General features: G+C 30.0%; 1 protein-coding gene across 1 annotated transcript in view; it reads right to left on the bottom strand.

Moving 5' to 3' along the window:
* pHCl-1 (pH-sensitive chloride channel 1) overlaps nucleotides 1-26,324 on the bottom strand; it is a 69,175-nt gene that overhangs the window by 4,109 nt on the left and 38,742 nt on the right. Inside the window, 9 exon segments of the mRNA XM_018548940.1 lie at nucleotides 636-758; nucleotides 10,129-10,179; nucleotides 13,419-13,633; nucleotides 14,617-14,769; nucleotides 16,750-16,839; nucleotides 21,868-22,008; nucleotides 22,142-22,224; nucleotides 22,417-22,637; nucleotides 24,350-24,414. Of these exon segments, the coding sequence (XP_018404442.1) occupies nucleotides 636-758; nucleotides 10,129-10,179; nucleotides 13,419-13,633; nucleotides 14,617-14,769; nucleotides 16,750-16,839; nucleotides 21,868-22,008; nucleotides 22,142-22,224; nucleotides 22,417-22,637; nucleotides 24,350-24,414 (1,142 nt within the window).

Genomic DNA, 26,324 nt, shown 5'->3' with positions numbered 1-26,324 from the left:
ACGATACATGCATCTTAAAGTACTATCTTGCTCCTTCAAAATGTGCATTTTGAATTTTTTAAATTCTAATAAAATTGTTGTCTTATAACAAAGATGGCAGCTATTGAAAAAAAACGTAATTTTTTCAGGATTTTAGTTAAAAAAATGTTTTACTAATATGTTTCGATATTTACATAACTGATGCCAAATTATTTCTTACCTTTTTTCCTTCAAATCAAAAAGAATCAAATTATCTTCATTGTGAGTAGAGTTATAAATCGCCATATTTGCGTGGTACGAATTCGCATTTGGTGTGCTAGGTAACAGTCGCGAAATATAAGCTTCAACGAAATGTTAAAAATAATTAGATATCATAACTAAATAAAATACATTTTAGTGATCAATATCACTAAATATCCTTTTAAGATGTAACTTTAATTTGTAATAATTTTGATTTTATTTAGAGAACTGCTGATTACATCTTTGTTCCACTAACTGTATGTACATATATTGTAGATGATGTTTTACTTTTATTATTTTAAATTAATTAATTAAAGTTTATCTAAATTTTAAATGCATTTTTATATTTCTCAAAAAAGGAACACAATATTTTATAAAATAGACTGTTATACTTGTATATATAATAACTTGCTTACCTCGGCGGTGCAACCGTTTGTTGTCGTATGCGTGCAGGGATTAGGTCCGCAGTTAGTGCAAGCGACAATTTCGTTCGGTCCAGTAGTACCACCAGTAGCTCCGCCTTCCCTCTTCTTTTTACCCTACGACAGGGTCTCCGTAGAAGACACTTATATTTTTAATTATAAATTTTTTATAATATATTATATACTCGTATTTATAATATTGTATATTAGATCGTCTAGAAAGTTCGTGCGGTTTTTTTTTAGCTCAAAATTTTATGTATAGTATCTTTGTTAAAAATGAGTAAAATTGAAATTTAAAAAAGTGATCTTAAAGCTTTTGAACTCTCTAATTTCTAAAACTTACTATATTTTTTTAGTTTTGTGACCATTCAGTTTCTTAATTTTTTAATTTAATAAACTACGAGCTAAAAAAGGATGTAAATTTTTTTTTCAATTTGTGGGTTTGCCGTATGCTAAAAAAAAATTACGAAAATTTTCGACTATCTGTCGTGAAAGCTTCAAGTTTTTCCTAGAAAATCGTTTTTAACTCTCAAATTTCGCACAACCGTAACTTTCACATTGCTGGAGCGAATTTGGCTTTTACGTTTGAACCTTAATTTTGTTGTGGAGATGCAGAACAAAAATAAGTCAAAATATGTGTTTTCTGTAAGAAAATTGTGGGTATTTTTGCTGGTGTGAATTCGTACCAGTGTGGAATTTAAGGGTTAAAAATAATTCCTACCACTTTTTTTTTTAAGTTACTCGCGAATTAAGTAAAAGGAGTTAAGTAAAAAGGAGCGTTGTGAATTTGATTGCTAATAACTTTGTTAAACATTATTGTATTACAATTAAAGGAACAGATTCTTACTGAATAACTTTGCTTTATGATATAATTATCAATATTTAAAAAAATAGACTATGCATAAATTTGAGCTAAAAAGATGTGGTACTTTCCTTATAAAAATTACGCAGTGCTTAAAAAGATAGTAATATCACGTTTTTTTCAAATTTATATATATTCCACATTAAAAAATTAGCAATTACATCATTTGATAAAGCAAAGTTTCAGCTTCAAAAATTTGTTTCTTTAATTGAGAGTTATGAGCAATACAAATTACAATAATGCTCCTTTTTACTTAACTTGCGAGTAACTCGAGAAGAAAGAGTTGTAGGAACATTAAACAAAAATGATTTTGCAAGGAAAATTTTGAATGATAGATCAAAAATTTCGCAACAAATATATTCTAATTAATTTTGAGCTAAAGAAAACCGCACGAATTTTTTGAACAATCAAATACTTTATAATATATTATAAACTTAAACAATAATCTACCCTTTTATTCATCCTCCTTCTCGTCTTTTTTCTTTTGAAACGTTCCCCCTTTTTTAGATCTTTCTTCAAAAATTTTTACACATGCATTAATGATCTTCGATTTTTCACATTTTCTCTATACATTTATTGATCCCTTTATCATTTTTATGTACAGGGTGTCTCAGGATTTAACGGACAATCTGCTATAGATCATATACTGGAAATAAGAAAAAAAATATATATATGAAGTTTGATTAGAAATGCTTTATTACTAAGTTATAATTAAATATTGAAACGGAATATTTTGATAGCATTTTAATGGAATATTGGCATTTTTATGGAAATTACTATTTCACACGATAATAAAAATTTATTTAGCAAAAATTTATGTAACAGCTATTTTTTTCGAGCGTAACCGTTGTCTTAAGGCTAAACGAATATCATATATATTCATGCACAGTTTGAAATAATATTGAATCGTTTAAAGATAGTAAATGTAATGTCTACATATTACAATATAATGTCTACATATACAAAACACGTTTAATTTTTTCATACACAAAATGTATACTTTTATATTCTGCATAAGAAAATCCATTGTTTCTTACTTCATGTTCCGTTTCAATATTTGTTTATAACTTTATAGCAAAAAATATCTAGCCAAACTTCATATAACATTTCTTTTATTTCCACTTATAATGCTTCGTAGTTTATCCGTTAAATTCTCAGACATTTTGTATATAAATAGAGTAAATAATTGATAAGCATGGCCTAAACAATTAATAAACGTGAAAAAAGAAATATTATGGTACTTTTGATACGTGCCATAATGCTGTGTTGCGTTATTACAGCATGAACTAATTTATCCAGCACGCGTATGTCTAAAATCAAAAAATACAACATGTTCTGATCTTGGACATACGTGTTGTTTGGATTTTTATCAGAAAAAAGTATGAATTGATAACCCGTGGCGCGGCTTCTTATAAGCAAACTAATAATAATGTAAGCGTACTAGGCTTTATTAAGAAAAGGCAATTAAGCTTGCACATAAAAGCATGTGATATTTTTGGAATAAGATGCACTAAAGATATGAATTAAGTATCATTTCCGTGTTACAAATGCATGAAAATGCAATATTAACACGCTGATTTAGCAGAGACGTCTTGCTAGCGATCATTATTGTTTTAAAATCGTATCAAGTACTGCCGGTGACGTAACGTTACATGGCATAATAAATTGAGAAAAGACATGAATTAAATATTGAAAATCGCTGAGGTTATCTTAATCTGCTGCAAAAATTATCCACAAGTGAATCGTTGCTTTTTCTAATATTTTTTTTTCTTTTAATATATACAGGATGTCCCACGAGTCGTAATCGAAATTTAATTACATATTACTGACTTAAAAATAAGACAAAATCCTAATATCAAAAATATCGAGGTTGCAATATTAAATTAGCAACGATTAAAGTTAATTAATCGTATGTAGAGAAAAATGTAAAGTAATATACATTCGAATTCTAGTTAATTTTATGGAATCTTCAAGTAAATACGGGGACAGATGTCTTATCTACAGGGACTTATGTACAATTTTTTTTATATTTCTGGTAAATGAGTGATCATCGATTAGTCATAATAATATGTAAAATACTTTTTACATTTTGTGAAGTAAAATTATGCTTTTTTGCATAACGTAAAAAGTACTTTACAGTATGACTGTACAACGATTATTTACTAGAAAAGTAAAATTTTACATAAATAAACACCTGTTCTTCCATGAATCTGCCAATTACACACAATTTACAGAATTATAACGTATATTACTTTACATTTTTCTCCATGTTTGCAATCAATAGAATTTGAACCTAAGATTTTTGGAATGATAACCTAATGTAATAACGCTGAACTATAATCACACGCTTGACTGGACAATTTGGCGTTCGATTATTATTTGACCTGTCATATCTCGCGCAAATCTTCAGTAATTTACTTTATCATATATGTAATATTTCTATATGATTAGCTGAAATCTCAACGGGGGCCCAATATTACGGTGCAGACAATGCTTGTTCTGTCTTTGTTATTACTGTTCAGTTTGTTGTAAAGTATAGGCGTGATATGCTGCCATACCTGCGCCTAACGATTACTGGATATTTCTCTCATTCTTTCCTAGAGAGTACCAATAATCATCCATCTTCTATTCTTTAATGTTGGGTCCAGTCACGCTTAGGCAATAGGAGGGCAAAGCGGAAGGAGAAGGCAAAGCGAAAAATACCATACCTATTCGTATACCTATTCAAATATTTGAACGTGCCGCGATCGGGACGTTGAGTATATGTACGAATCACTCTTACGTTCTTTTCTTTGTTTTTGTTCATAGTAATAAAGTAAAACTTGTACGAACACAACACATTTGCACAGTGCAATTGAATTCATCCTGTTGGCAATATTACTACAAATAATCTCGATTCTTGTTTTCATCAAACCTCATTTGAACCTACTCACTCTACCTTAAAATTTTATTAGTTAGAGTTTTTAGTGTTACTACCATAAGGGATATGGGTTGACCATTACAATTAACGGTTGCCCGGTTCTATTTCCGTTAATTACGATGGACTTGCTACATCGTGATTAGTTGAAGTAGAATCGGGCAACCATTAATTGTAATCGTCAATTCGTAGTCTGATATGGACATAAGAGCACTTAACTCATCCGAAGTTGACCTGACTTTAATCCGATTCGAATCCTCGATGGAAACTTAATCAAAGTTGGAACGAGCAACAGGGCTGTTATAATGCGTTCACCGAACGCATCTCTTCGATGAGTATATTACAAAACGAAAGTGAGATTGGTGGAATTTTTGCACAATACCATGTATCCATATACAGTGAAAGCTAAAATCACGTTATACAGGGTGATTCACTAAAATCGAATATCTTGATATTCGCTTTATTTCGTTCATTTTTAATAATGATATAAGAAAATATTTCAGATGGAAGTAAAGCGGTTTTGAGGAGGACATATTTTGGGGTTACGTCGTTTTTTCTCTAACAATAAGTGGAGGCGCTAAAAAGATATAAAGGTCACCCCTACTTTTTTAAATGGAATTATGTGATTTTTTTTTGAAAATACAATTCCTCTAATTATTCTACATTATAAAAGTATTAAAGTAGAAATATCAAAAAATTAATAGTTTACATATTATTTAAATATTTTATATTTTACTCTGACACACAAAATGTTAAATTTTCGTACCTTAATACTTTTATAAACAGAATAATGAGATGAATCAATTGGAGTAAAAGAAACACGTAGTTGCTTGTTTAAAGAATAATCAATTTTGCATACATATTATTTTTACAAGCAGATATATTTTTTTATTCCAATTGATTCATCTCATTAGTCTGTTAATAAAAGTATTAAGATACGATTGTCAAAAAGTTTTCATAACGTTATACTTACTCACACCATCAGCCTTGCTCTTTATGCTTTATCTCGAACATTGTATCGACAATGTACTAGATTTAAAACTATCTCAGAGCGTGTATAGCACGAGTAAGTTTAAACAATTTATATCACATATTTACATTAAAAATGTGTTATTAATAAACGCGATGCTGCAAATATGTTGCGCAATATTTGTGATAAGTTCTCTTATAGAACGTGAATATAGATAGCATACGCTTTGGATTATATTGTACATCATGCGTTACATGAATAAAATAAAAATGAAAATATTAAAAATATTAAAATTATGTTACTCTTAAAATTATTTATTCCTTTGTCTCTCTACCATTCCTTCTTCATAATTGAATGAATTGATAAGAAAGCGCGCTATAGGCTATTCGATTAATATTATTATATGAAGAAATATTAAAAATTCGTATCATTCTATTGCTAAATCGCATAATAAAAAATCGTTGAATGAATACTATATCTATTTAATAAAATTGCGATTGAGAAGAAAAGAGAACGGGAAGAGAGCGCAACGGAAGGAAGAGGGAGCGCGAATAACATGATAAATATAAGACCGCGATGGCTGAGAGAACTGCATCCTAAAACGGATGGGAGAGAAAGAGGATGAGAGGTTGAAAGAGAACGCAACGAAAAGAAAAGGAACAAACTCCTATTCCCTTCTAACGTTCTACCATGGTCCCCGATAATGCGCTTCTCTCTCCCTCAGACCCAGACTCTATGTTGCACTTCCCCCTTCCTGACCGGCACTAGTTGCGATCAGCTGTCTAATGCCCAATTTCTTCTCTTCCAGATTTACAGACAACTTTATCCAGGAGATATTTCCATTGTATTCTGGCAGATATCTTCTGGATAAGGGTTATCTAGAGATGAAGAAATTGAACATAAGAAGAAAATTAGGGGCTACGCAGAATAAAAGGAACAGGGAACAAAGAACAGAGAATAAGAATTTCAACCTATCAGAAACTGTGTATTCTACAGTACATGACTTCTGAAATTCGTATTCTCTATTCCATATTCTTTTTATTTTCTGCGCAGCTCTTAGGGTGCAACCACAATAGAAGGAATAAGGAATTAGGAATGAAGAATAAGAAATTTCAATCTATTAGAAATCGGATACATTGGTATACACAGTTTCTGATAGGATAAAATTTTTTATTCCTTATTCCTTCTATTGTAGCCGTACCTTATTCTATTTTATATAAAACACACATACGCGCGCGAACGTTCTCTCTCCCTCTCTCTCTCTCTCTCTATTACTTACCTTGCAGAGATGTTTTGTATTATACCGTTATAACTTGACGGACAATTTTTACAACCATGAAAAAGTAATACCAGCAATATTTCAAGCAGGTTTCAGTCAAGCAAGTTATGTCTTTAGGAACAAAATTAAGAGTCAACATAATCAAAATCTGATTTATCGGCCTCTGTAACTAAGATGATAAGAGCTATGGGAGAGAACGAGACGTAACAAGATGTAACGTCTCGATTTCTGCCATAACCCTAAGTCAAGCTGTGTTTGTTTGTTTACAAACATAATCTGATTGACTGTTGTCATCGAGCTCAGAATCTGAGCACAGGATTACCGTAACATATTAAGACTTTTAGGACAATTACAAGATTATTTTTGACTTACTTACAAACAATTAGATTACTTATTTTTGCTTATGTATAGCTTACACTGAGAAAAAAATGCTGTTGATTCAATTAAAATCTATATTGCGGGCTGTCACTAACATAAGTAATTAATTCATGTATATTTTTATTGATACAAAAACTTTGATTATTAAAACAATAATCAAAACCTTTGTATCAATAAAAATATACATGAATTAATTACTTATGTTAGTGACAGCCCGCAATATAGATTTTAATTGAATCAACAGCATTTTTTTCTTAGTGTAGCATGTGGTAGCACGCTATCAAAAGATATAGTGATGTCCATTAATTTCAACGTCATCGTCAAACTTGTGTACAATTACTTAAGTCTGTCTTAATGTATTATGACAATCCTGTGCTCAAACCCTAAGGGCCATGGCACACAAAAAACTTAAGGCAGTAAGACGTAAGCAGTAAGGAAATCAACGTTGTGGGTTTGTTACTGCTTAAGTTATGGTCTTACGGCCTCTACGGCTGGGTCCACAACCTCGCTTTTGAAATTGACCAGTCACAGTAGATTATTTTTCTCGCATTAAACTATAATTGGTCAATTTCTTATGGCTTTACGGCTTAGGGTCTCTTAAAGCGAGGTTGTGGACCCAGTTATAACAGTGTAAAACAACGAATCTCTGCAAGTGAGTGAGGAAGTGAAAAAAAGAGAAAGAAAGAGAGAGAGAGAGAGAGAGAGAGCGTGCGTGTGTTATGTGAAACAGAATAACTCCGTCCTTAATTGATCGCAACGAGTGCCCGCTCATGATCGCTCGTGTCGGATGATGAGTGCGCCGCCCCTGCATACCTTTTGTACGCGGCCCGTAATTCGCTAACTTTATCTTTTAATAACTCGAAAAATAAGAGTCGGATAAAATTTTTATAGAGAAAAAATGGTCTCAGAATTTAGTCAAGAACACGTCTTTACAAAGACACGGGGTTCTGAATTACCCTGTACAGTAAAAAAAAAAGACATTCTACAAGGTGTCAGGAATTTTAATATCAAAACTTCGGGAGCGTGTAGAAGATCGATAAACTAAGGAAAAAAGTCTTGTAGAGATATGTACGTTGTTGCTTCGTTTTAGAGAAAATCACAAAAAAGACAAAACGTTGCTTCATTTTTGCAATACCTTGAAGTATTATCGTCGCTAAAATCGTACACGAAAACAATATTAATAATAATTCCATTTTCAGGTAAAAACTTTTTTTGTTTCTTTAATTTTCTGCCTTTCTTTTATAAATTCGTCAGTTATTCATCAGAAGTTATCGAGTTATTAAAATTAATCCTGTCACAATATGTTGCGTACATATTCTAATGTTGACATGGTTTCCGTGTATGGTTTCTGCAACGGTAATGTTACTGAGGCGGTGCGAGAGTATATACGCCGATTTCCAAACAAAAGAGTGCCGGATCGGCGAATTACAATAGCTTTTAATAGGCTGCGAGAGACTAGCTCATTTTTAATTCAGTTTTCAAGATCCGTAAGAGTAAATATGTAAGTAGAAAATCGTGTCCTGCGTCGCTTTGATAACAATCCTGAAATCAACGTTCGGAGAACATCACATTACGATTTCCACGGCACAGAATCTGTCAAATTTTAAGAGATGATAACCGCCGTCCATACCATATTCAAAAAGTACAGAATTTATTACCTCAAGATTATTTCATGATGTTGAATTTTAGCAACTTGAATTTGGTTTTTTGAGCAATCTGACAATGATAATTTATTTCCATCAAAAATGATCTGGACGAAACTGCATTTACAAAAGAAGGAATTATTAATCAAAGAAATCATCATGTATGGGCTTATGAAAATACCAGGGCTGTTAGGGAAAGTAGGTTCCAGCCTGAATTTGCTATTAACGTTTGACTCGGAATTTGGAACGACTCTCTAGTGGGACCATTTTTTTTATCCGACAGATTAAATGCAGCCAGATATATAAATTTTTTGGAAACTGACTTCTTTGATTATTTAGTAGACATCCTGCAACAACGGAATGAAATGTAATTTCAACTTGATGGGTGTCCAGCTCATTATGGCGCGCACAACTATTCGAGCTTGGCTAGACAGACACTATCCACGGCGATAAATTGGACATGGAAGAGTAGTACCTTATAGCCACCCCGATCACTTGATCTGACACCGATGGACTTCTTTACGTGGCAAGTCCTGAAATAGGAAGTTTATTCGTCGTCCATCAACTTCAAAGAATAATTGAGAAATTGAATCGAGGCTGCAGTGCACCACAAATATCACCAGATCATTGTTTAACTGTAATACGAGCTATCCATACTAGATGCAATGCTTACATTGTTGTAAGAGGCCAACATTTTAAACAATATGTATGTACATTAAATAAGTGAATAATTACAACATGAATAAGTAATAAAAAAGTACAAGAATAAAAACTACATTTTTTTTGTGATTTCCTCGCAAAAAAAAACGAAGCAAAAACGAGCATATCTCTACAGGAGTTTTTTTTTTAGTTAGTTATCGATTCCCTACATGCTCCCGAAGTTTTAATATTTAAATTCTGGACACTCTGTATATGTATTCTTATATATAATATTACTGATATAAAAAGTTACAGTATAAGGAATATATAATCTCTGAGATGATAAAATTAAGCGTCTATGTATATGAGTATATCTGTACATATGTATATGATATAATTGCGATTCATTTGGTGCTACAAATGCTTTATTTCTTTCTCCAGATCAAACAAATGCTTCAAATGGTTTGTAGCGCTAAGTGAATTGCAGCTTATGTCTTGCATCTGTAGGTTTGAGGATGCGGTTAAGACCTTGCACGTACATTGTTCTCTTTTCTTCTTATATATTGTACTTTTTTAAAAATAAATTTCTGATTTATTATTACATATGTCAAATCATATACATGTGTCATAGTACGTATAGTTCCTTTTGGATAATATCATATTTCCTTTTTCTCGAATTTTTTCTCCTATTGTATTTTCGATAAACTATAAGAAAAAAAATTTGACAATTACGCATTTTTTGCGAAGATTAAGAACGTACGAAGTCATGACCGCGAACTAATGCAATGGGGAGTCTTACCAACGGGCTGGCCAATATAATTCCTATCCTGCTGAGCACCGCTGGAAGCCGCTGCAACATCACAGACACCAAACAAAGAGACTTACTCACCAACTTTTCCACCAACCAAATCCTTACTAATCATGTTTATAACAGAAATGGGTAAATATGAAGAGAAAAGAGAGTGTGAGAAAGAAAAGAGGAAAAGCAAGAAGAGAGCAAGAACTCTATAAGCATACAATATTCATAGAGAATGTTATATAAATATTATTAAAAAATAAAATATTATAATATTCTAAGAAAATTATATATATAAAATATTTTTTAATATTATAGAAATATTATTATATGTCCACTTTATATAATATGCTTGACATTATTTCTTTAATATCCACGGAATATTATTAAAATAATTATAAATATTAATTATTATTATACAGGAGTTCGACAATGAATGATTAAACACTCACATAGAGGCAGAATAAACTAAACTGAGCAGAAAAATCCTCTACTATTTTACAATTTTCGCAATAGTTAACGATTTATTGTATTAATTTATGAAGATAGATAAATTAGCCCTGCCTACCGCCAAATGTAAACGCGCATCGAGATAGAACCGCCAAGCGAGACGCGCGTTTGCAATCGCTAGGCACGTGAGATGTTATAGCAAAAATTCAAAAAATGGATTTCAAGTTACTGATGTAAGAACTGATGCAACAGTTTTATAAATTACAGTAAATGTTATTATTCTACTTTTTTTATGTTTATATAATATTACAATAACATTAAATATTATTTTTTAAATAATTATATAATATTATAAGTGATATATAGCCATTAATATTTCAAAAATATTATTTAATATTACATAATAATATATATACAATAATTATATAAGATAAGTAAAATATTGTTAAAATATTATATTTAATATTCTAAAAATGCGCTAAAAATATTACTTAATATTAAAAGAATATTAAACGCTTATAGGGAAGAAACAAAAGAGAGAGAGAGAGAGAGAGAGAGAGAGAGAGAGGCGGAGGAACAGAAGAAAAAAGGAGAAAAAGAGGAAGAGAAGAAGAAAGAAGAAAATGGAGTAGGAGAGAAGAAAAGACAATATGGGACGAAAAGAGAGAGAAATATAACCGACTGTCATAATCGACAGAAGAAAAAAAGAATTTAATGATGGAGACATGCATCATATTGCAGCTCCTTTTGAAAATAATAAGCACTTTCGAAGGAATAGCGCGCTATTTATGCCAGTGGTGCTTAAACTTGCAGCATGCTGAGCTATTCTACTTAACTATGGGTAAGTCGTCTTCTTTCCTTCTTTTCAAAGTAATTCTTTTAAATGATCGTGCATTAAATATACAGTATTTGCGTATAATAACAGTTACATAAATGCACACGTGTCGATATGATATATGTTGACGAATGTATCTTGAAGACTGATTGATTGATTGTTAACGGTAAAGATACAGTACAATCACTGAAATATAACATACTATGCCGTCTTCGTTAAAAGTGATCCGAGGGAAAGCGTTCCAAGTGGCATCTTTGTCCTTTCCTAATCTATACTCAGCTTTAATTGCATATGTGTACTAGACGATACTATTCATGCGCAGTTATGACTAAGTATAGGTTAGAAAAAAACAAAGATACTATTTGAAATGCTCTTTGTTGGATCGCGAAACTAGCGCCAGCGCTCATTCCAGTATATTTCAGTGGGCACAATCCGCGCGATTCTTTCGTGGCTTACGAGGAGCATTGGTTGAAAGGCAAGAAAATACACTCACACTCTCTAGAAAAAAATATGAATAACAGAATTATATAAATGTAAAAATCTTGAGAAAGATGCAAAGATTAGAAAAAATTATATGTTGTATGTTGTATTTGTGCATAGTTACAAATATAGTCACAAATTTTTATGTGCAAATCGTAAAAGAACAAACAGCGTGATAAACAAGTATCCAACATCACGAAAAATCTATTTCCGATAAACTAATGGTAGAATGCATCATGGTATAAACTATAAACGACCATTTTTTTTGTATAAATAATTCGGTAATAATTATTAATTCGATAATAATCTTATAAGAATAAAATATAAATTAAAAATTTATAGAATTAACTCTTTGATCGCAATTTTTTACGCATTTGCGATGCGTAAGACAATACCAAAAATCAGTCATATAATGAATAAGATTTCAATATCTAATATATATGTTTACCTGGCATATCTTATTTTATTTTCGAGATATAAATTCATTTTTTCTCATCGCAATCTTCTTGCGAATTAAATCTTCGATGAAATTAGAAGAATGATTGGGCAAAACTGTAGTTTTATGAGTTAAATTCAATATAAAGTCTTGTGGGATCTTATAATATTAAAACTTCAAGTAAAAAATTTATAGAGTTTGTTCTCTTCTCATTGAAGAGAAGATTGTCTTTTTGATTAAGAGCATATTGTCGATATTAATATATTAATCTTATCTAATATCAGTAATATTATCGCGTGATATTCATCTATTTTCTTGTCACAAAATTATAAAGCCGCAGCGCAGATTTTTACATAATGCATAACGTACAGTGCATATAAGAGAATCAACCAATCAGATTTCTTTCTTTTCTTCTATTTCATGGGAAAGAAAAATTTTGATTGGTTGAGTCTCTTATGCCTATACGTCATGTGTTACGCAAAAGTCTGTGGCGAGGTTTATAACTTGTAGATATTTATAGCTAATGTTTTTTTAAATTCAATTTATTAGCATAAATGCATTTATATTCTGAAAAGAAACAATAATTAATATTTTCATTCATGTGTTAATACCAGCGAATAGAAAGATTAATTCTTTTGTAAAATACAATTTAATTTGTTTATCCTGTAAGAAAAATTAATGGTTTATTATTAGGATCGGTTTAAAATATTTAATGCCTTGATATATTTATATGTACCAAAAACATAATTAACTGCATGTATGTATGCACGTGTATAACTTTAGACGAATACAATTAATAATCTTAAAAGTTGTATATATCTCTCAGAAGAAAGAAAAAAAAATTTACAATTAATTTTATTATAATTAATAAACTTGACTTTTAAACTGATCCCAAATATATTTGTCTAAAAAATGATTTATATTAATTTATTTCAAGTTATCATAGATCAACTTGTGTTAGTTACGCAAAAAAGATCGTACAGTCCCATTCAAATTCGCATCGCATCTAAATATATTTAATAAAAATGTAACTTATGCGTCATACATATATATCGAATAAAATGATTAAAAATACATCAATCAGTAAAGTACCTGGGTGACGGGATTCTCGCCCGGACGATAGACAACGTTGTGCATCGGTCGTTTGCGACCGACGTAATTCACGCAGACGAACTCGAGAAGACTCGCGTAGATGAAACACATGCATACCCCGTCCCATACGTTCATGGCAGTCAAGTTTGAAACGACGGGCAGCGTTCCCCGGAAGCCATTTGACGTGGTGAAAAAGTTGAGCATCGTTGTTACACCTGAAATAATAAAAAATAGGATAAAGAATATAGAGGATTATCTATGTATGAGAAAATTAATCTGAACTGTGATCGTGATTTGTGTATTTTTGAGAATACATAAGCTCTCGGCAATGTCCCAGTATAGTTTCTTATATTTAGAATTCTTTTCTTTCCCATCTTTTCAGAATAGTTTGTAATTTTCTTATAAGACTCGATGCTGGATCCCTACTGAGTAACTTAATAACTTTTTAACAAATATAACGAGTGACAGCTAAAGTCTGTTGGAGGTCACTTACGGTTATGACCTTGACAACATATATCAAGGTTAAAGTCATCGGAGAGGCCGCTAAAGTGAATATTTACCCGACCAATTTTTTTATTATAGAAAGGCAACAAATTGTATGCAGAGTATTATACTATGTGACATTGTCAGCAAATTGTTATCACAAATACGACAAAGTTTTCTTGACGTGCTACCAGCAGATTAGCAAAAACCGAACAAAATCCTGTCATAACTTAACGGTAGATTGAGAGCAGAACAGAAGTTGGCACATGCATATTCCTCATGAAAAAGTGAGTCAAAAATGTTAATAGCAAAATGTTGTGGCATCAATAGTTTTCAAATGGTGAGCATTTGGAAATAACCAACTACAAGGCATGAAATTCGCTCCGTCAAGAGCGGCGAAATTAAGTGGTCGGCCGCACGAACGCTTTGATGGACATATCGCTAGACAGCACAGCACCGAATGAGTCGCAAATGTTCATGATATTTCTGTATTAATGTCTATTGCGGTATTCTGAAATTGAGTTCGATTTAATTGATGAAAAATATTGTTGTATCGAATTTGCAATTGACATTATTTCTCATAAATTAAATCGAAATTCAATTTAAGAATACCGTAGTAGATATTAATATAGATATTTCACGAACCTTTGCAATATTTGTATTATTTTCTTTTTAAAGAATTATGAAATGATAAGTATTTCGTTCTTAGACTTACCAATCATCACTCGCGCCGGTACGGCATTCCATTCGAGCCAAAATGTGATGAACGAACTGGTTACTAGAATAATGCCTGGGATGAAAACCGTAGTGAAATAGAAGGAACGATCTCGCGTGAAGATCAAATCCACCTTCAAGCAGCTGTAATTACCTAAGTCAAGCACATGTAACTTTATTTTCTATGCTGCAGTAAAAATTAATGAAAATTTGAACTTTGTGGAGCAATATAGAAAATATAAATGAATGAAAATAGATAAAAGAATGAAAATATCTTGATAATACTTTGATAACATTTTGATTCAAATAGAGATAAACCGGATTTTAACGGATATTCAAATATTTAAATACCTATTATATAGACAGTCGCGATAACCTTGACCTTGACATATGTTGTGAAGGTCATGACTCTAACAATAAGTGACCTCCAATAGGTTTTAGCCAAAATTACTTCGGATCATAACTTTAACATCATATGTCAAGGTTAAGATCAAGATGAAATTTACCCTTGTCTCAATAATTATTTTCTGTATAACAAGTATATAAAATAATTAAAAGTTTGAAATAATTAACATTTAATCTTTTAAATTAGAATGACGTAGCAATTGTTCAAACATACATTTCTTTATACTTGAAAAAAAAAATAAAACATCATATATAGTCACCATATGGCCATTAAATATCGCATTTGTAAAAGCAGTATTTAAACAAAGTGTTAATATGAGCATCAAAAAGGGATTAGGAGCTATTTGTAAGCACAAAAGAACATTTATCATTAAGAAAACATTAGCTTAAATCTTCTGTCATAAATATAACTCTACATCGAATATTTCTCATATCTTCTTGAACGTTGAAAAAAAAGGATGTGAGCATTTATCCATTAATTATGATACAAATGATTCATGCCGGTGATATTCAATTATTACCATTTGTATACCTTATTAATTTGCAGTTAAGATTTTGGAAAGTGATCTTGGAAAATGATTTCAAATCACATTTTTATTTTATTAGATATTTGATAACAGATAAATAAGAAAAAATCGTAAAATATTGTACAAATAGAAATATGAATAAAAAGTAAAGCTTACATATTTATATTTTATCATAAAAGACATGACAATATAAAATTTTCTGATAAAATTCACACAACACACTCACACACATTTGAAGACTTATGACGACTTTACCATCTTATCATTATTCAATTGTACTTCTTGTATTACAATAATAGTATAACTCGTAAATACATACTCACCAGAATTTTTATAATTCTTATAATTAAAAAATTTTTATAAAATTTTGTTTTACAAAGGATAAACTTTAATTAAAATACAGTTATACTTCTCTTTTGACTTTGTTTAAAAAATATATATACATAAAGAAACTTTTTTAAATATCCTTTAAATATACAATTATATTACATATATGTATTGCGTGTTGCAATCAATGTTAATCAGCATATGTCGATTATTTTATAAATGTATTGATCAAAATAAACCAATAAATTAACCAATCAATTTTTTATTTTTCATATATTTTTTAAAGAATATATGAAATGAGTATGAATGAACAAATATTTATGAGTGTATACAATGCTCTTAATATATATATATATATATATATATTATATTGTAAATAAATATTATAGTACAATACTTATAATGAATAAGCGTTGCTATACAAATAATATAAAAAATATAAGATAAATAAAACTATAAAATAAAAATTTAATTTGTAATAAGAATCACTTATTATTTTTTTATTTCAGTAATGCAATTCAATTCAATACTTATATAGAAGATGAATTAATTATTCCTTTTTAGCATGTAGTATTCTAATTACTAAATTTGACAACACTCAATTCTACAGTCTCTAATTAATAATCTCCAATTAACAATAAGTGATAATTTTATCGTAATAATACACAAATTAATATACATATAATACAATGAAGCAAACATCGAATATCTACTTGGGATATCTTGGCATTTTGAATTTTGGTAAGCTTGGTCCTGTCTCTCTCTATTTCTCTCTCTTTCTCTCTCTTTCTCTTTCTCTCATTTATTCTCCTTTAAATTGCTTTACGCATTACACTCATATTGAAGAGATAGATATGAGAGAGATAGATTTTTACCTTGCTCTTCAAATCTGCGCTGGCACAGCGAGCACTTAGAGTCTCCAAAATCATCGAACTCGTCCTCCTCAACCATGATTTGTCCGTCAGCTGCAACAAAACAGCCCACGATCTTTCCTTCCTATCTTTTGTCTGTTCTTTCTTTCCGTATTCTTCCAGCTTCTGTGTGTCGAAAGGAGAAAGAAATCTTCACAGAGCCGAGAAATAAGCTCTAACAAGGGAAGACTCGGAAATGTATTTCACGAATTTTGACTTTTACGTGGTTATTCTGGGGCATTAAAAAATAATCCCTGAAAAGTGGTAAATTGCACTTTCATGTATTTTTCGAAAAAATGATAATTTTAGGTTGACAGATCGCTTTAAAACCTGGGGTAATTGATAGATATTTAAAAAAACAATTAATTTTTACGTATAATATGTATATTAAATCTGAAAATTGTTTTTTAGAAAATTAATAATTTTTGAGAGAAATAACATTCTTTGATTTCAACTTTTGGTCGTCGGTGAATGAATAAACATGTAATCTGAACAAAGACTTCGTAATTGCTCTACCATTTGCGATAATCCTACCGCTTTACTAATGATAACCATTCGCAAAGTATTTCAAACTTCAATTAAAATCAAAGAATGTTAATTTTTTTAAAAACTCAAAATCATCAAAATGTATTCTCTACATTAAAAGTAATTGTTTTTTTTTTTAATATCTATTAATTCTCTCAGATTTAAAAGTAATCTGTTACTGTGACTTATAACCACAATTTTCTCGAAAAAGTAATTTACAAGCTGTTTACAAGGATTATTTTTTAGTATTCTAGAATAACCACAAATGCTGATTAAAATCCATAAAATACATTTCTAAGTTTTCTCTTGTAAGAATATAAAAAGAGCTTGATCTACTCGTTGAAAGCAAAGCTTATGTTTTTTTATTATATAGTAATTTTATAAGTTATTTTTTACTAAGCTATTTATTAACTTTTAAAGCTATTTGATTTTTATGTATTATTTTAAATTTGTGATAATTTTTGATCGCCTAATAAATAAAAATAACAATAATAAATAACAATATTATGCATAGTAGGTATAATAAGTATATATCATTAAAAGAATGATACAGTTCGATTAAAAGGATTAAAATAAAAATATTAATTATCTCAAATTAAATTTATCAAAATTTGAAGAGAATTGATTGATTAAAAAACTAGATAATTCTACATGTTGAAATTTATCCATATTTAATTAGATTATTTGCTCACTTGATTACATATATGTTCTATTAATAATTAGAATATTTTCATTACATAATTTAAGTTGCATTTGTATATTCAACGTTACTCATTAATAATCGTAATCAATAATTTAATATTATTCTAACTAAATCAAATATAACTTACTTTCCGCCATGGTTAACTCCTTTAGGGCGAATTATTATACATATATTAAAAAATGAAATTATGTGTGAGTTAGTAGATTAATATTTAATTGTTTATTAATAATTTATTTTTTATTTTCTTTCTATTGGTGTTTATACATAAATATGAGTCATTAAGTTTACAAACTGTATTTTGATATAAAAAATTAGATAATACTTTCTATTATTTCTTTTCCTTATTCTTTGCCTCAAAGAAGAAAATATTCATTTCCTATAATTTTTTATATGTATGTGGCCTCCAAAATATTCTCTTACATTACAATTAAATAATTTTTTAAGATTAAGATTAAGATTAAATTGTAAAAAGCTATTTATATTGTACCGTGGCGGTAGTACATCTAATGCAGTAGAAAAAATTCTTTCGTTTATCGATTAACAAAATGCGCTATTATTTTATTTTAAAACTATAATATAATATGTCTACTATATTATTAGATCATTGATTTTATGAATTTTATTTTTTTAAGTGAAAGTTATGATTAAATATTAGTTTTTAGTTTAGTTTTGAGTACGAATCTAGTATTAAAACTAGAATTAAAAATGGAAAAATCAATAAAATTAAATAATATTTTAATAATAAGTAATATTTTATAGATTTTATATAAATTAAATATAAATATTTTTTATATAGATTACTGAATATAAATCTATTCTAACAACTTTTTCATATTTTAATTCTTGAGAATTTGTTCCTCTTCTGATGATAAAATCACAAAAACCTTCTTAATCGCAATTTTCATTAAATTATCGTTTGAAGAATCAAAGATCTAATATTTTTATTTTCTATTTAAGTTATAAATATTGTATCAGGAACATCATATTAGTTTTAAATTTTCACAATAAATTTGTGGATTAAAAAATAATCTGTTTAATACTAAACAAAATATGTTTTTTAATATTCATAATATGTAATGTCATAAGGTTATAGGTAAAAAATTATATTAAATTATATTAAACGGTCTACTTTTAATTTAATTTTAATTTTTTTAAAATTGTATAATATTATTTTGATTAAAATCATATTAAGGGAGCTTTTGCTTGAATTGAAAAAAAATTGTCATTTTGTATTTTTTTTTAAGTTTTATGTTTTAAAAATACTCAGTTCAAATATGACGATATTTGCAAAATTGACAAATTCAAGATCTTAATGAGATTGCCGCGCAGATAAGTAAAAAATACGTTTTAAAAAATCGTGCGAATAGTATATCTCGAAAACGAATTATTCAATCGAATACAAATTTGGAGATATGTTTGTTTTGTAAAACAAAGAGTAACTCATAAAAAGTAGTTTTCTGTTAGTTTTTGGACCCTTAATTTTTAGACTAAACTGTGTGACAAATGATACCTTACAATAAAACATTAACAAAGAAGTTTCAGATTGAGGTGACGATTGTTATCATAGCTGGGGGGATCATGTCATTATATATTGGATTAGATGTGTGTACAACTATTTCTAAAAAACAAAATCAAGATAGACAAGATGATAAATTTTTTCATTGGAAGTTCAATTGATTTACAAAAATCTCCAGGATAAATGATATTAAGTTGATTTTGCCTTCATCGACTGGATTAATTGCGATCTTGCTTTCATCAGCTGAATCAACCTTAAAATATCGGACCTCGTACATTTATGATAATTTGATAATGAACTTTGATTCCATCCTCCCCCTCCCGCAACTCTAATAACAATTGTTACCTAAATTTGAAACTTCTCTGTGAGTAATGTCTTATTGTAATGTATCATTTGACACACAGTGCAGTCTCCAAATTGAAGACTCAAAACCGGGCGTGAACTTAAAAGGGTGAACTTAAAAAACTAACTTTTTGAAATTAAACGAAAAGTATATAGTATAGCTAGGCAAGTTCTAAGCCAGGTCCTTTGAGGGGATGCAGGGCGCGGGGGGTATGGAGCGAGGAGATAGCGCGACGAAGGTATCATGTTTACTGTTGGCGGTATCACTGTTTATGTAAACATACGCGCCGCCATGCGGTGACGTATTGCTTGCTATCTCTTATAGTTTCGATGACATTCGCTTCAAAATAAAAAAATCGATTTTCTTCAAAGGAGTGTTTCACCCTCTAAAACTGTAATTCCGCACGAACAAAAAATAGTTTTGTATTACGGGTGAACTATTCTACTTGCACACAGAATTTCAGAATTTTTTGAATTTTTGAGTTGTCTAGTATCCCTTGTAAGTATACATTAGAAAAGGATAATTTATACCACTTGAAACGCTCTTCGTCGGATCGCGAAACTCTAGCACCAGCACTCGTTCCAGTAGTATTATATTTCAGCGGAGATGCCTGACGAAGAGTTAGAAGAAAGCCTCACCCCAAAAGCAAACCACGGCGTTTTAATTAAAAAGCGAGACAGGATCCAAGGTTGCCAATATGCATTTTTTAGGACAATTTAGGGAATCTAATATCTTACACGTGTGTATACATTGTCAAAATATGAATAGTATAACCGCTGTCCGATTCGTGTTCACAACGCTCATGAGCATTATTTGTCTTTGTGTACTGTTTGACAAACAACAAAAAATGAAATGATTTTTAAGTGTTGTGAGCGTGAATCGGATCTATGTAAACCATCACTGACAAACAGGAGATACAAGTATATGGATATTCGATCACTGCATGCACAAGTAACTTTTTTACATAATTATATACGTATGGCTTCTCAAACTTCATAAGTCACAACTTATTTTGTAGGTTATTTAAGGTGGTTGTATATTACACAGGAGCGGTCTGTGGGATGGGCAAACCGAAAAATCGTCCGAAGCGCCAGAACATGGAAGCATCACTTACAATTAATTGAAAAAAAGATTACTGTTCAAAAATTGCGATCTGCAACAATTTTTCAACAGTAATTTTTATTTCCCCAGTGTATTTCCTCGCTGATATTTGAAATAATAAGTTAATAAATGAAACAGATATTAGTAAAATAATTTTCTAAAGTTTCATAATGAATATTTGCCTAATTACTCCTATTTTCTTCGGTTTAGGTGATTCATAAATATTCTATTTATCTACAGTCCTTTAGTTTTTGAGCAAATTTCTAAATCCTTTTACGCTATAATTAAAAATGTACTGTCGTTTTTTGTCTAGTACAGAAAACGTATGTTAAAAGCATTAACTTCAAATGCAATTATTTTTTTAACATGATTATCTTTCCTCCTATAAATTATGCATATGTATAAAAAATATCATTATTTTCAAATAATAAAAGCTTCTAACAAATCTTTTAAGAAAAGTTATTTTACGATACAACCACCTTAATGCTCCCATCCAAGATCATATTATCTTATTAATCAAAATATGTCCTCCTTGATATCATATAACATCGTAAAAATAGAATTTCAATATCATGCATACTTTCCGAAAAATTCAAGTGCACTGATAAAAATGGGACACCCTGTATATGAAATATTGTATATATTTTGATTATATTAAGAAAATTATATCTTTACGTAAAAATTATTGTTTGCCAAAATAAGGAAATAATAAATGATATATAAAAAATAAAATTCTAATAATTTACAATGAATTATAAAAGCGTGAAGAACATTAAGAGTGCATTTAATATTATTTTTATAATTCTCAAAAAATATTGTTTTAGATGCGCACATCTCATTTTTTCCCTAAATAAACTTACTTAGAAAATATATACAAGCGATTGTTTTGCTTACCTCGCCAGCTCACTTTGATCGGACATGTGATTGTCTGATTTTTAATGAGATACGCATTCAGTGACGTTAGGCTTGGGCTTTTTCGTAATGTACCCTCATCATTTTTCCACACATATGTAATCGCTGTCTGCTCATACGATACTGAAAAATAAAATTAAGTCTTTATTAATTTAAATTAACGAAAAATTAACGAAAATTTAACGAAAATGAATATTTAAGCAATATAATTGCCCTTTTATATTATTCATATTTAACAGCTATTCTAATTACTTACTGCTCTCAATTGCGAATGAACACAATGGGTCATCGAAAGGGAAGATATTAAGTCTACCCTGGCAGGATAGAATAAGATGACGTCTGTAAAAGAATAATGATTCATTTATAAAGACTATTTTTAACTAATAAATAAAAAAATTAAAAATTTATCCAATATTGATTCCAAGTTATTTAAAATTTTTTTTTAATATTCCTTAAAGTATTCGCAATTATAGAAAAAGAAATTATCATAACATTTAGTTTGCATGAAAGGTATATTGATGTTTCAAATACCGCATAAGATAGTTGACGGTGCCGTTACGATATATCCGCAAAGCAAAGTGAACAGGAATGATGGGATCTTTGAAATCGCCATGCATTATGAAATACGTATCCGGCAACCAGATGTTCTCGTAATGATGAATTGCATTTAAAAACTCATATCTGGATCTATTGCTATAACGCAATCGGGGATCGTACCACTGTTGCTGCAATAAGAATTCCACCTCGTATTTCTATAAAAGCAGAAAGACGATCACAATTCATATGAATATATGTAAACGTGACTATGATTACATATACAGTGATCCAGACTAATCAGAGGATCCGGTATGTGCGTATTTCTCATAAAAAACCGAGTTGAAAATGTTAATAGCAAAATGTTGAGGTGTCAATAGTTTTTGAATGGTGAAGCTTTGAACATATGTGTGCAAGACATTTGTGGTTACAGGAAAAGGGCCCTCATGTTCTCTCTCAGGTTTCTCTCTTACACATAGTTATCGTTAGTTAAACCCTAAATACAATACGAGACAACAGCCATAAGAAAAGCGATAGGAATAATATAAAAATAATAAGCAATGTATAATTGTTGCTTTCCTTAGATATAATAAGAATAGATCGAGCTTGAAGATCAGGTAGAAAAGGAAAAGCAATGGATGCTGTATAACTTTTTCTTTTTGACAAGGAAAATATGACAGAGCGCAGAGCAGCGTAGAATGTGATTGAATGAGCAAAATTATAAAAGAAAATTAGATCTCGCTGAAACCATAAGATACTTTGGTCATATAGATGTTTACATAGTACAAAGAGGAAGTACGACTGCGCGTGCATCAGGAAATCAGTGATAAACCACTTCCGTAGAGTTCTTTTCAGGATCCAGTTCAAATAAACCAAACCTTGGTCCCTCTCTGCATGCCATATGCCACATACGAGGACGAATCAATAAGTACCCGTGTTAGTAATGAAGATGCAATTTTTTCACAAAAAAATTTGTTTTTTTTTTTCAATGTAATCATTTTTTAGGAGGATACACTTTTCTCAACGCCCCTGTCACTTTTTTCACCCCTCCAAAAAATACGATTTGTCGAATTCTGCAAAATAAGGCCTCTGCTTCGGTAATGACCCCCTCATTTGATGTGAATCTCTTTCCATCGAGGTATTTTTTCAAGTTTGGAAACTTGAAAATTCGGAGAATACGGTGGATGCGGCAGTAATTCATAGCGTAATTCGACCAATTTGGCTGTGGTGACTGTAGAGGAGTAAGTCGGTGCATTGTCATGGTGGAACCACTTTTTTTTGCCAAATGGAGCCGCTTTTTCTTCAATTCACTCTGAATCATTCTGAAATTTTGTATGGCGTCATTTGAAAGATGGTAGTACACGAAAGTAATGACAACTTGCATCAGCAACATCGCCTGTCTTCAAACACGGATACTTATTAATTTGCCTTTATATAACCGTCTTTGTGAGGACGATTGTTTGGATTAATATTAATTGGAAAAATACTATTAGCCTATTTTACCCAAATATACATATACAGGATATCTGATAATTTTCGTATAGCGGCAAAATGGATTAAACCAAGTAGAAAAGTCATCTATAATAATAATACTGCAAAGCCTGAATTAACAATTAAAAGAAATGTTCTTTTTATTTCATAAATTTCGGAATTTTCATGTTAGGGCCACTTCTGCCTGCATTATGTCGACTATCTATATTCTATAGACTAATAAGCTTATTTATTTAATAATTTTTTATAATAGATAGATTTGCTAGATATATATCGGCGTTGCGTAAAGTTATTTACGCTTAACTCTTAGTGCCCTTTTCTTTCCAAGTTAATTTTTTATTTATAAATTATACAGGAGTTTGTTATTTAAGAATTAATATATTTTAATATCATAATTATTTTATTTTTTACTAAATTGATAAAAGTATATTTATATTACCAGACTGGACTCGTCAGGAGAAGCTAAGCTTAACAGCAATACGCTCACGTTTACAGTCAACGTTCCTGAAACAATAAATAAGTATAATTTTATTTGCTACATTCTAAATCGTCCGATCGATCACATTGCAAAGCTATTAACATCCATTTTTCAATTTAATACAAGGAGAAAATGTTTTTATAAGGCTGCAATAATAAAAGATCTTTTAAACGCCTCTCATAAATAAAAAAAACATGACATTAAGCTAAACATTCAGCAATACTTTACAATCGACTCATGCTATAACGATAAAAATTTTGTTCAGTAAACTATTCTATCAGTTATATAAATGTTGCTGCATATATTTTATAGACTTCGTCTTTTTATATATAGGACGGGACATTTAAAATGTTACAAGCTATAATCCTGAAAATATGCGTCGAATGAAAAATATATTCAAACAAAACTTTTAACGTCGATTGATTTGACCTTGAGTGGTGCTAGTAAAATCAGGACAAGGTTTAAATTAAAAAAATTTTTTTAATCCTCCGTTTTTCACATCCTTGAAGCTTATCTCAATTTTTTAAAATACTACAATGAAACACTTTTTGTAGTTCAAATACTACTAGTTCAATACTACCATTAGCATCATCCAAAGTAGCCGATTGACCGTCATAAAAGGTCAAGATCATTGGAAATTATTCCTTTTTTTTGATTATTACATAAAAATGATCATGATTCGACGTCGATTTGATATCGATTCAATATCGAATTAACGATCATTTCTAAATAATGCTAATAATTTTCAAGCATTCTAACTCAAAAAGTATTTAATAAAAATATTTTGTTATAGCGTTTTGAGTAGCTCGTTTGAGATGTACTATGAAAACATGCAATAAAAAATGATGAAATTAAAAAATTCAAAGTAATTTTGCATTGACAATGCCACCTACGATCAAACTAATATAATATCATCTTATGTCCTCTTGGAAGTCACAAAACTTTTGTCTGATCATATTTTTATCCAATATATACTTTCAGGGATAACAGCTTTAAATGTCGCAGTCTGTATAAAAAAAATTCATTTAAAGTAATTTGTACTTCCCGGCGTGAATTAAATTTTGAAAATAATATTAGCGTTGCAAGTTACAGATCGATCGGTGTAAAATATTTGCATTGTATGGAAATCGTTCAATTCAATTTAATTATAAGTATGTAGAAAATGCAGTCTTCTACAAAATTATAATATATTAGTATCTCTAAGTGCCTGTATGCTGTTTTTGGTGTGTGTGCGTGCGCGTGCGTGCGTGCGTGTGTGTATGTGTGCGCGTGCGTGTGCGTGCGTAAGTGTTTGTGTGTGTATAGGTATATAGAGCAACATAGCTGATGCTATTAAGGAATACGCTAAAAGCTTTGTTGAATCATGCTGTGCTCATGCTGCTACTTATTTGGAAAAAAGTTGGAGGTCGTGATTAGGACGTACTCGGATTGGTTTACGAACTTTATCCTAAAATATTGTTGATACGTATTTCTCCCTCTCCCCTCTCTCTCTTTCTCTCTCTCCTCTCTGTTTTTTTCCCTCTCTCCCTCCCATCCCCCTCTCTCTTTCTCTCTCCCATCTTCCCTCTTTCTTTCCTCCTCTTTCTATCTTAATTTTTTTCGGAATATATTTTAAGTCTTTTTCTGGATTTGAAACACATTTTTATTTAGAACAAAGGCGCTAAATTGCACAATATGTATTTAAGAAAATAAACAATACCATCTAATTATTAGTCATAAAAATAGATTGCGAAAAAGAACAAATAAAAATATATTGCAAAAATTATATTGTACCTTGCTTGAAAATATGTATAATACATAAATCAATCACTACCAAAAATTTCTTAAAACTTATAATATTTACTTTTATACGTTAGATGACAAATAATATAATACTAAGTAAATATACTTCATATTTCTTGAAGATAGAAAATTAGATAATATATTTTAGATAAGG

Source organism: Cyphomyrmex costatus, unplaced genomic scaffold (genome assembly GCF_001594065.2).
Source record: "Cyphomyrmex costatus isolate MS0001 unplaced genomic scaffold, Ccosl1.0 scaffold76, whole genome shotgun sequence".
NCBI classification, from domain to species: Eukaryota; Metazoa; Arthropoda; class Insecta; order Hymenoptera; family Formicidae; genus Cyphomyrmex; species Cyphomyrmex costatus.
Note: the sequence above shows the minus strand (reverse complement) of the source record. Positions and strands in the feature narration are given on the sequence as shown.